General features: G+C 27.5%; 1 protein-coding gene across 1 annotated transcript; it reads right to left on the bottom strand.

The window, feature by feature from the left end:
• Positions 1-510: 510 nt before the first annotated feature.
• On the bottom strand, positions 511-12,929 carry LOC145195090 (polycystin-2-like protein 1). The gene is made up of 16 exons (XM_090077925.1): positions 12,832-12,929; positions 8,611-8,877; positions 8,176-8,286; positions 8,019-8,072; positions 7,213-7,295; positions 5,997-6,151; positions 5,433-5,531; positions 4,981-5,116; positions 4,706-4,794; positions 4,176-4,575; positions 2,736-2,917; positions 2,246-2,599; positions 2,029-2,146; positions 1,577-1,773; positions 939-1,209; positions 511-791 (listed from the first exon to the last, which is right to left on the bottom strand). Exons 2-16 carry the CDS (start codon positions 8,873-8,875, stop codon positions 768-770), a joined length of 2,538 nt encoding a protein of 845 aa, XP_089934051.1. The 5' UTR covers positions 8,876-8,877; positions 12,832-12,929; the 3' UTR covers positions 511-767.
• Positions 12,930-13,530: the final 601 nt, after the last annotated feature.

Genomic DNA, 13,530 nt, shown 5'->3' with positions numbered 1-13,530 from the left:
TTAGAAATATTGTTCGTTTAGTTAAATATTTTACATAGTTAACTAAACACATTACTTTTGTCAGAATTTTTCTATCGCTCAGTTTGATTTGGATCAATTTTTTAAAGTTAGCAATGTTACCTTTTTGAAGTTAGTGGTTGACACGTGCGATTGTCAATATTGATGTTTAAAGTTTGTGCAATTAAGAAATATGACTCAACAAAGCACAAGATTTTGAAAACATCAGGAAAACTGAATGGAACTTTATACGGCTGAACTTTAGAAGATTGAATCTAGTAAATTGATAGAAAAAACTTTAGCGGGAAAAAGAGCGGCCATTTACATTTGACTTCGGACAACTTAAAAAAAAGTTTTTGGTTTTACCAGCGGAAATGATCCCAGAATTGAACTTTTCAACATGATCTACTCAATATATATCGAGTAGGCCATGTTGGCTTGATCATATAAATATCACATAACCATAACATAAAAAGTCACATTCGTTCGGCCGTATTAAGTTACCTTAATTGAACATAAAAACACATTTTTACAGACTTAAAACTTCATTTTAAGTAAAAATATGACAACGTGCATTGACATTTAAAAGAACAATTCTAAAAGACCATTTATGCCGTGGTCAAGCACTCTAACGATGACACATCTATTTTTACAGAGAAATTAAGTTAGCTATCTAGATATCAGATTTTATCATAGTTAAAGTTGTTTGATCGACATTAAAGGGTATGGTAGAATCAAATCGTAAACTTATAAGCTTTTCTGGCAAGCTTCTATTTAGTCAAATGATGAATATCCTATAAGTAGAAAATTGCTAAAAAATCATAAGGAATGAAAAAAATAAAAAAAACCTGCGGAAAACTCATGAATTCAAAAGAAACCAGAAAAAAGTTTATATTTTCAAAAAAAACCTTTTCAATATAAACTTTTATATAATTCCATACCTGAAGTGATACAAAATTACTCTCAGCACATTTAGGAGTTGCTGATGATGCTCGAGAGAAGTCATAGTTTGATGTTTCAAATCTTTCTCTCAGAATGCTTCCGTCAAAACCAGAAACATCCTGCTGCCCGATGATATCCAAGAGCTGCGTCATAGTTTCTCGTCGCTCAATTTTTACTTTGTCCATGGTTTCCAACTTTATTAAAACTGAATCGATTTTAGAAACAATACTTCCAATACTATGCTCAACACGATCAACACGACGCGCCAAACTTGCAAAAGCATAAATTTCAAAACATTTTTGTATAAAATGTGTTATCGTTATAATAGTTTTTTTTTTCCGACCTTATCCGTGCAAACAATAATTCTTTAAAGGAAAAATGCTTTGCTGAAAGAAATCTTATTGATTTACATTAACTAGCAAAAGATTTACGGTTGTATGCATTTTATAATGTAATACATCAATGTCAACAGTTACATAAACGTGATGTAAAATTACTGAGCAATAAAATGTAATTAAAATAAAAAACGTAAAAAAAAGTAAATAAAATTATATCAACGTTAAAAAAGTATATGTAAAAAAAAAAAAGATTGCAATCATGATTTCAGTTATCATAAACTATAATCAAAATAACCTACATAGTGAACTCTTTGTACCGTACAATCCCTTTTCTATACCCTTTCAATTCTTTTTGACTTCCATTGTTTAAATCAGGTTCATCGTCGTCGTTGCTTTCATCATCATCGCTATTAGACTGCGGAGACGTTCTCCTTTGTTGCTGATTTATTTCATTTTTGGCTTTTGTCACCTCTTCTATCTCATTGTTTATTTCATTCTAAAAATATTTTATCAAAAAATTAAATATTTAAAATACTTGTATTGTATTAAATAATATTTTACAATTAAGTAATAAATTATACGTAGTTTATATTAAGTTATAAATTGTAATCATGTTTGCAAACTAATTTATATTTTATATTAATATTAAATATAAACTAATATGCAAACACAATTCATAAAAACTAAAAAAAAAAAAAAAAAAAAAAAGAAATCAATCTTTAGTACTAGCAATACTATCACAAAAATAAACCTTTTGTCCTTCCAAATCAATCTGCATTTTTTGTCGTTCTAACTCATTAAGTACACGATCTCCATCTTCATCATATTTAGCAAATACAGCTTCTATCTCTGCATCAGCATGACCTCGTCTAAATATATTTTTAAAAACTAAGTTAAATTAGATAAAACCAACTAAATACTTCATGTTGCATTTTCTAAAAAATTTCTAAAATATTAAAGCTTTGTACAGTTTCAGCTCAACTCTCCATTCCTCAAAGTCCAAGATATCATCTTGGTTGGTATCCGCACTTTGAAGTGCTTTCTGAATGTCAACAATTTTTTCTCGTTTGAATGACAACTTGTTCATCATTTTATCATAACCTTTTTTAAAGTAATCACTTATTTGATATTTATCTTGTTGTATTGTAAGATCTGATTTTACTTCAGCATAAGTGTCATTAATTATAGCCAAAAACATATTGATCAGAACAAAGAATACAAAGAACACAAATGTGATGAAAAATAAGGGGCCCAAATATCGATTTGCACTTTGGATGTCATTAAAATTAAAATCTCCGAGAATTATCCGGAATAAAGTGAAACTAAAAAAATAAATAAAACATTAAAAAAAAAAAATTGAAACTTTAGATAAACCCATTATCAATTAAAAAAAAAAAATTTTAATTGTGTTTTAAGTGTTTACACATTCTTTTTATGAAAAAGAATTTGTTTACTCACATGCAATTAACATAAGTACTGTAATCTTCTACTTGAGTTCCAAAAAGTAGATAACCCAATTGAGCATACGATAAGAAAACAATGAAAAACATGACTGCAAACCCTGCAATGTCTTTTGCACAGCGAGCCAGAGTCGATTGTAATTGTGTCATTGTTTTATTGAAGCTAATGTACTTGAAGATCTAAGCAATAAGCAAACCATTAAAATCAGCTGGTTGCACAGAAGGGAAGATTTATTTAGAACAAGAAAAAATATTGATGCGTCCTATGTTCATGAATTATTTGTTTTTACCTGTCTAACAATTAAATGATTATGCTTCCAATCCAAAAGAAATTTGTCACAACTTGTTTAAAAAAAATTTCAATGTATGCATAAAGCATGCTCAGAGAAATGGGAATGCAAATTAAAGACATTTTTGAAAAGTGTATTATCTTAATGCATTTATCTCTAAATATCCAACTAATTTTCAACACCTAATACCATGTTGGTTAAAGCTTAAAAAAATTTAAAAATTCCATTTTTTTATATTCAAATGTTCCCTTGTTATTTTCTTTTGTAAATCAGAATGTAGTTTCAAACTTGGTTTAATATCTAAATTTTCTTCTTCATTGACACACACATTAATTCTAAATGATCATAAATGTTATAAATATTTAAGTACATTTTCTAAGGTAACTATTTAAAGATATACAAAAGATTTGTTGTGATTCACAAAATAAACATAAAAAGCATAAGACAAGTCATGTATCCATGTACATAAGACAAGTAAGTCATGACTCATTTTACATAACTTACTTGCCTTATGCTCTTTATGTTTATTTTACGGATCACAGCAAACTTTACATAAACTTTCATACTTTATTAGATTATTTCTGTGTGATATTTTCTTTGATGCCTAGCTTCTGATTAATTTGATAATTTTTTTGTTGTTGTTAATGCAATTATGTTTAATGACATTGGATTTCATTTTTATTCAAAGCACATTTGTTTCGATTTTTTCTAACAAGCTTATCTATTCAATAACTAAATATCTAGTTTAATCAAGTATTGAAAAATCAAACTAAATTAAGAATATTGAATCATGAAGCAATAGTTTCTTTTTGATAATACATTTTGTTTTCTAAAGTGTAAAATAATTTATAAATTCAACAATTAGTGTCTATCTGTCAATAAGATGGCACTCATAAACAAAGAAAAAAAAAGATTGTTTATATTACATACCACCAATGCCTATTATGACTTGGACCACTAGCCAGAATTTTAAGGCTTTTAAGATAATCAATTTTATAAATTCATTAAACTAATCTGAAATTTAGTAAATCTTTGGTAATCACATTGTAGTTAAAGTCATTTAAAATCACATTGTGTAAATAAATTTGAAATAAGTATGTCTTAGCAACTTTGCCCACTTTTCACTGTTATATGTTAATAATATTTACCTTAATCCAACCAATAAAAACTCCAACAGCAACAAAGTCATTAAAACGTGTTTGCCACTGACTTAATGACTCAAAGTTTGCATACTGATCTCGTTTTTCAAGTAATTCCCGCAACAGCTTGTTAACTGATACTGTTCTGTAGATGTTAAAAGCAATAGAAATAATACCCATGCAAACTACAATAAGATCCACAATGTTCCACAACTCAAAAAAATATGACAATTTGTGCTTCTTTATCTCAATTGACTCTTCAATGAAGTAATAAAGAATAAATATAACAAATATTCCTTCACATGCCATTACAAAGTTATCCATAGTGGTTACATAACGCAACAACTTCAGTGTTCGATAAGTAGAAAATGGGATGCAACCACCAGTAGCTGGAAATTCAAACAGCAAGCTAATAAAAAAATAACTTAAAAATAAAATTAAACTTATCAAGTAAAAAATAAGAAAAATCAATCTAAAAGATGTGTTTTACTCAAATACAAAATTCATTGGCTAAAAAGTCACAAAATCCAAGTACTCACGTAACAATGCAGAATAAATTAATGTTGGCATTATAAACTGTGAAATCAATAAAGACTGCTCTAGTGCCTCGGTCAAGCCAGCGGTTATTCTACTATCAAAAAATATTACACTATAGCATCCTTTTTGATAATATCCACCTTCATTTATCTAACTTTATACACTTAATACTATTGCACATTGGGTTTATATACTTTTACTTGCTTTAAAACATATTTTAAATTTTATGCTTACATAACTCACCAATCTAAAAAATACTAAAAGATTAATAATTTACCAACAGATCATTTAAAACTGTTTCTGATTCTTTTCTGTTATTTGCCAACAAAGAAACATAACCTCCACCTGCATATGATGACATTTTTCCTGATAAGGATCTGCCGTTGAGTGCCTCTTCTGAGTTGTATATCCAACTGAAAAAAAAGTGTTGCAAAGTTATTTTCAAATTTTTTTGTAATGGAAAATCTCAAGAACACATCACAATTAATACAAATCAGGTTATCAAACACTTGAATAGATTGATTTGTTTAAATTGTTATTGTGGTAAAAGAACCTCCATGTGAAAATCCTTTTCTTTTAACAAATGAATATTTTTCAACCAAATGAATCAAATTTTATTTCAGCTAAATTATTGAAATTTATTTTTATTTGTTGTATTTGTGATTATATCATGTTTATAATAAAAACTTGTATTAAACTTATACTAAATATAAATATTACTAAACTTACGCAGAGTCATTCAGCAAACCAAAATTGCCTGTAAATTCATTTTCGGGTAAATATGGAGCATAACATTCTTTTATGTCATTTTTAAAGATTTCATGAATTCTAAATTTTAGATTTATACTTCATATATAATCAAAAAAAAATATTTAAAAAACTAAAATGAACTAATTTCAGTTTAGAAAATGCCATTAACAATCTTATACCAGTGGCATAAACTGTCTTAAAAAATAGCAAATGAAAGGCATTCATTATGAATCAAATTCTGTCATTGAGGATAGAAATAAAGGTATATTGTAAGAGTCATATTTAAAAATGTTCATAACAGTAAAAGTGATTACCCTGTTAAAGTGGTTCTCAATTGATATGGATAAAAAATATTCAAAATAATCAATGGGTAACCTTGCAAACAGTTTGTGGTTAATACAGTTTATAAAATTTTAAATTTGCAAAAGATTGGCATCTAATAGAATTTAAAAATAAATTAACTAACAGAATGATTTTAAAAGTATGCTTTATCAGAAACATATACTTAAACAACAAATTAATAATTTTAACAAATGTACTTACATACAAGACTGATTGTTTACTCTAACTTGACGCAATCTTGGTCGACCTAATAGTTTGTTTTCAAAGTAAATGTAACCTCTTTCACTTTCAGGTACATTATTGCCATTATAATACTGCTCCCAATAAAGTCCATCTAGCAGTGTGCGGTTAAAATACTAAATTTTACAGGAAATATTTTTAGAAAAAATTAATGACAATGAAGATGTTTATCAAATCTAAAATTTAACAAGAAAAATTTAATGTAAAAAACACCATGTCCAATATAAAAGTAAATTTTTTCTTTTTTGTATAACCAGAAAAGTAATTTAGAAGTACAGTCACTCAAAAATATTTTATAATTTGAGTTCCAGCATATTAAAAAACACCAGAAAAAAAGTAGGTGCACAAAGTTTTAAATAAATTTCCACTCCATCCTCTACTTAAAGGCGAAAAAATTAAAGACAAGTCTTATTTAAGTTATGATACAAAGAAATGGGCTAAAAAGTAGTAATTAAAGCATATAATAAGCATAAAGAATGACCCCAACCTTGGAGAAATAAAGATGAAATATATTTGAGAATTTGTTAAGAGAAGTGGAATGCAACATCATCCTTGGTTTAGAAGGCCCATATACCTCACACTTCCAAAGAAAGTTTCTGCCCATATACCTAACACTTCCAAAGTATGTATTGAAGAAAATGAAACAAATTTAATGCCTTAGCCAGCCCAAAGATTAGATTTAAATCCAAGGAATGAAGAATTAGACAAGATATGAATAAATTAGAGATTTAACTCCAAGTATTAACTTCAATAACAACCAGAAAGACATTCTGAAGTCTGTTCAAAGATTGCTTTAAAAGTATCTCTGGCCATCACAAAGTCCAGAATTTGATCTGATTGAACACATTTGGGACCATTTAGATCAATAACTTAAAAGAAAAAAATCATTAAACAAAAACTATTTTTTTGCTCAAAAATACCAATTATCATCCTCGTTAATCTTGTGGACTTTATACTGAGACTTTGTCTGGTTGTTTTTAATACAAAAGGCTACTCAATGAAGTACTAATACAATTTTATCCATTACTTGATGGTTTATATAGGCAAACAAAATAACCTAAACAGCTTTTTTTCAATTAGTTCCATACTTTTTTAAAACAAAGTGTGTTCAAATCTATTTATCTATAAATTTATTTCAATTGAATGTTACTTAAAAATCAGCAATTAAAATAACTACCTTGAAAAAATCATCCATACTTGCAACACTATCAAATCCAGGATTTTCCGGATCACATGAGCTGCTGGGGCCAGAAAAAAGGTCTCCAAAAAAAAATAAATAGAAAGTTATCATAACTTTAACTTTAACAAGTTAATTAAGTTAACATAACTTTGATATTTTACAAACATTAAATTCATAGAAATATTGTTAATCAAAACTGAGGGAATTTACAACCTAAAGATTATTTAACATTTTAAAAATTATAACACAACTTCATTATCGTGTATTTTAGCAATCAATCTAAACAGATAGTCCCTACAAGCAACAGATTGATAAATTTCAGTTTGAACTAAAACTAGCTATAATTTTCAAAACAAGTGCAGCAGTTTTCTTTTCTAATATGTTTTATTTCTTCTTTTTTCAACAACAACAACATAGATAGCTTGAATTATTTTCAAAACATTAAATGCAACAATCAATTAAGTTTATAAAATTGTTATTTTTATGTTGATGGATTAAACCCTGCAAGGAAATCATTTTTTTGTCAGAAGAGTGAGTTTACCAAAAACTGGTTAAATGTTTTTAAAACTTGTGAAATAACAAAGTAAAAATATAGATAGCAATAAAAATGCATTGAAAGAAGCTGGACTCACTACTTTGCAGCAAAGCCACTGAAGTGACAATGCAGTATGCTTTAAGCTTTTGTTAAAATTTAGGCAAAGTAGTGTTTTTAGCCACCCACCTACAAGTTCATCCCACTGACCCTACGTTTAAATTTTTAAAAATAAACCTTATGAATTAACTTAGAAAGTTATTTTACATACCTTTCATAACTTTTGTAAAATAAAACATAGTGGAATTTGTCATGCCAAATGTCACTGAAAAATACAAGTACTTTGATAGTGTTTATTAGAAAACATTTGCATTAAAATCAATTACAAATTGCTGTTTAAAATTTATAAAATTCTTAAAAAATCTTACAAATGCACAAAATAATGACAAAAACCAGGTAAATTGCCAGTTCTCTCAGTGTAACCTTTATGATCATTTCTTGATGTTTTAGATCTTCTGTGTATTTGGTTTTCCATAAACCTAATTAACATTAAAGGTAGATCTTAAAATCAAAATATGAAATTAAAATATTTTATAGACTTTGAAAATAAAATTGCTTCTCCAAATGCTATTGATGATAATGATGATGATGATGATGATGATGATGATGATGATGATGATGATGATGATGATGATGATGATGATGATGATGATGATGATGATGATATGATGATGATGATGATGATGATGATGATGATGATGATGATGATGATGATGATGATGATGATGATGATGATGATGATGATGATGATGATGATGATGATGATGATGATGATGATGATAATGATGACTAAGAATTCTTACCTGCAACAACTTTCCAAAATATTTTGCAATATCCTTCAGGGTGTCTTTTGGGCATAAGTTTATTATCTGAAAATGTTTGTGTGGCATATGGTTCTACTTTCATTTCAAATGAAGATTGTTTTACAGGCATACATTCATCCACATCATCAGACCATGCTGATTTTTTTGATGATGCTGAAGGAATTCTTGAACCAACGCTACATTTGTTCATTTCAAAGCTTGTTTGAGAACCTTGTATATTTTTTGTTCTCCTTTTTGCACTCATTACTACAAATTAAAGATAAAATAAAAATGAAATTTTAAAGATGACGCTGAGTATCAGATCTAAGAACACATGAACTATTTCAAAAATTTGAGTTTAAAATCTACTAATGTAAAAGTGCAACAGACTTCTAAAACCGAGAAAGTTAATGACAGCATAGTAAAGAAATTTAACTGGCACATTTACTTTTATAAAGTTTTGTTGTATTTTCAAGTAGAAAAAATAAATGAAAATATCATTTCAGAGTGATAATTTATTAGAGTTTCTCTTCTATTGATTTTTTTTTGTTTTTTTATAGATCCTACTTTTTTTTTCTTTTTAATTTTTTTTTTTTTTGTTTGAGGTCAATGCAGTTAAATTTTATTTTGAAAGCCAAATGTTTGAAAACTCCACGTGCTTTTGGTGCATAAATAAAACAAGAAGCCAAATCTCTTGAAAAAACAGGCTGTGTTGGGAGAAAATCTTGCATATTAATTCTTCCGTTTCTTTGTTTTGGTGAAATGTAATTTTTACTTTGTGCTAATATCTTAAAAAAATAAATTAGATCATAATGAACTGGTCAATGAACAAGCCAAGGAACAGGCCTATTATTGAGATTTAGATAACCGCATTTACAACATTTATCTTATAAATTTTTGTTTGTAACGCAGAAAAAAAGATAAATAAGTATACAAAATATAAAACCCAGTAGATAAGTATTGTGGCGCTTGAAAATATGAGCACCTCTTCTTTTATCAATTTTTTCCGCCAATTTCTAACATTAACCCTTTCATGCACTGGGTTGTTTTATAACAACAAATTAAACTAAGCTTCCCCAATGTAAATAGTGCATCCTAACCGATTGAAAACAATATCATTTTATATTGGAAGTTGAAAAGGGCTGTAAAAAAAGTCTTCTTTAACATTTCAGAGTACCACTGACATTTTGAAGATGATTTTTTATGGGTGAGATCGGTACTGGGAGCAGACAACGAGTATTACTAATTTAAAGGATTTATAATTCTGATCTTGTTGTGAATAAAATATTTAATGTTATTTTAACATAGTACTGTTCTTACTACTCATTTACATTTTTGATTATTTATACCTTTTTGATATAATAAATAAAATTAACTTGTTGTTGTAGATTATTATTGTTGTTAAATAATTGTATGTACATTATTATTGTTGTTTTATGCAAAAAAAAATCTTTTATTAAAATATTTTTTTTATCATTTAGTTGTTGAAATAAGTTTAAAGATTAAAATACTGTTATTGTTATTATTATTTATAACATCATTATTCTTGTTTTTATTATTTAGTAAATATAATATATATTTCTGTGAATGTGATTATATATGTTCCTTATGGTTATATTGAGTACAATGCTATATTATTTACTGGGTGTGCTTAGTACATGTTTATATACACACATAAATATATATTATGTGTGTGTGTGTGTGTGTGTGTGTGTGTGTGTGTGTGTGTGTGTGTGTGTGTGTGTGTGTGTGTGTGTGTGTGTGTGTGTGTGTGTGTGTGTGTGTGTGTGTGTGTGTGTGTAATTTGATGCAACTTATTTATTTTCAGAACTTTAAGTAAAATAAATAATGACACAGGTAAAAATTTTTTATTCTTCTAAACACACACAAAAAGTTTTAACAAAGTTAGTTTCTAAAGACACTTCCATAGATTTTGACGATAGTGATGTTGATAGTGGTAATGATAATAATGATAGTGATCTCGAGGATACAAATATAGAAAAAGATTTGTGCATCTACAGTCATTTTACTTGAAGATATAAGATACAAGATATATATATATATATATATATATATATATATATATATATATATATATATATATATATATATATATATATATATATATATATATATATATATATATATATATATATATAAAGATGTAAGATTTGATATGTGTAGCCATTTCCCAGAATTTCAAGAGAACTGAAACTCAAGAGAACTAAAACTCAAAATTGTTTGTTTATTAAAAATATCCATTGGCGGACAGTGTTGTTTTATAACAACAAATTCAAATGACATCTTCACATAACATTTTCCTAATTTTTTTTTTTTTTTTATGTCATATTGGCATAAATGAGGTTCAAAAAAACAAAGTTTGGATATTTTTTAGTTATGGGACAATAATTGGAGCATGAAAGGGTTAAATTTCAAAGCTATTATACACTGTGTGACAAAAGTTATCGTACGCTAAGAAAAAATAATAATATTCAATATAGACACAATTTTTCTGCTATATTTAATGAAAATTATTTATAATTTTTTTTTAATAGTATTTATTTTGTTAATTTATGAATTTTTTGGAATTTATATTGAAATAACATTAAAATTAGGCTCAAAATTTGAAAAAAGTACATTAAAGATGATGACAAAAGTTATCGTACATTTGGCGTACACTAATATTTATTTAACTCCAAACCGTTATGTCCACCATTTTTCATACATTTTTGAAAATAAAGTAAACTATAAACACTTTAAGATTATTTTTAATTGTTTTAAATGAATTTTTTGGTTAAAAAAAAGTAAAATGAGCTCGAAACGGGTTAAGACCACTGTAGAAATTCGTAAGCTAATAATTAAGCATTGGAATGAAGGAAAATCGTTAAATTGTATTGCAAAAATTGTTGATTCTTAAAAATCCACAGTTTCTTCAATTATTAACAAGTTCAAAAAAACAGGAAAATTAGCTGATTTGCCCCGAAGTGGTCGTCCAAAAAAACTGAGTAAGCGTGCTGAACGAAGCTTAGCTTCCACAATCAAGAAAAATCGTTTTGTAAGTGCCAAAACTTTAGCTTGCAAAATAGAAAACGATTTGGGGGTTAAAATTAGTCCAAAAACAGTCATTCGAAGTCTTAAAAGACAAGGAATAGTGAGTCGCGTTCCAAGAAAGGTTCCTTGTATTAGTGATAAAAATTGTAAGCTTCGATTAAACTATGCTAAAACGTACATTGATATGCCAGACTCATTCTGGAATAAAGTCTTATGGACAGATGAGTCTAAATTTAATGTAAAAAGATCTGATGGTAGAATTCGTGTATGGCGTTCATCAAAAAATTGCTTAGAAAATGGAACTACAGTCCGAACATTTAAACACGGAAATGGATCAGTAATGGTTTGGGGATGTATGTCGGCAGCAGGTGTTGGAAAGTTAGTATTTATTGAAGGAAATATGGATAAACATTACTATAAACGTATTATTAAAGAAAATGTTGAACAATCAGCACGTAATCTTGGTATTGGTGATGACTTCGTTTTTCTTCAAGATAACGATCCCAAACATAAGGCCAAAGATGTGATGGAATTTATGGGAAAAAAAGGTTGGAACATACAAAATCATCCACCTCAAAGCCCTGATTTGAATGTAATAGAACATTTATGGGATGAAATCGATAGACGAATAGATAGAACAGGTGTAAACACCATTGAACAATTAAAAGTCCAATTTGTAAAGACGTGGGAATCAATCGATCCGTCTATTACAAAAAAACTCGTTGAATCGATGCCAAGACGTCTTGCTGCTGTTGTAAAAGCTAAAGGACAAAATACACGATACTAAAATATAAGTTTAGTTCCCATAATATTTATCAAAGTGTACTATTTTGAAAGTGTACGATAACTTTTGTCACCTTTTTGTTACTTTTCTTGCTTTTTCATCAAGATATTAAAATAAAATTTTTTTCTTGTTCTGTTTTTTCAATTTTTGTTTAAATAATTATAAATCAAATAGTTTTTATTCAGTTTTTAACTTGTTCCTTGCATTTCTTTTATTCTAAATTAAGAGTTAGTAATTTTTTTAAAGTGTACGATAACTTTTGTCACACAGTGTATATACTACAGCAGAAAATAAAGCAGAATAACACAGTTAGAGACTAACACAAAACTTTATAAGAATAATCTAAAAGAGTATATTTAATCGTCAAAGTAAAGAATAAAAAAAACCTTTTCAATGCTGACTAAATCTACTTTAAAACTTGTCGCGTTATAGCAGAAAAAAAATTCCTTGAATAATATCTCTTAGGCAAAAAGTTTTTTTAATTAACGAAGGTTATTTTTTGCAATAATTAACAATTTTATTCGAAGAGTGACAGTTTCATTTCATAACTGACTGATTTATTCCAAAAATGACAGCGGCTATCATCTCATTACTGAAATGCTTTATTGAAGATCGACATATATTCAAGTAATTCTATGATGATTAAAATGATGATTATATTTCATGATTTGCTTTTTCAGTTTAGAAAGCGTAATTAATCATTTAATAAGAAATTCTATAGTTATAAATAGTGTTTTTAAATTCAAAAAATTTAATTGTTGAATTTAGACAGCAAAATATTGCCCCCCCCCCCCTTACCACAACCACCACGCTCACCCCCTCAAACAGATGTTTTTTTTCTTTCTAAAAAACAGGTTTGCCATCTGCTTTTAGTGTGTTCAACATAAAGTAAGGTCCGACAGTCTTGCTCAAATCTGAAAAAAACCATAACTAGTGAACACTTATAAAAAAAAATTATTGTGAAGTATTTTGTTTGGTATTTTTATGTAGGTTTTTTTTTTACAGTGAGGGAGAAAGCATGAATAGTATCCCTAATATATTTTCTTTGGTAAACTTGAAATATAGGAATAACCAGGAAATTTTTG

This window comes from Hydra viridissima, unplaced genomic scaffold (assembly GCF_058129835.1).
Source record: "Hydra viridissima isolate aposymbiotic clone 2 unplaced genomic scaffold, HvirCarnegie_v1 scaffold_2, whole genome shotgun sequence".
NCBI lineage: Eukaryota > Metazoa > Cnidaria > Hydrozoa > Anthoathecata > Hydridae > Hydra > Hydra viridissima.
Note: the sequence above shows the minus strand (reverse complement) of the source record. Positions and strands in the feature narration are given on the sequence as shown.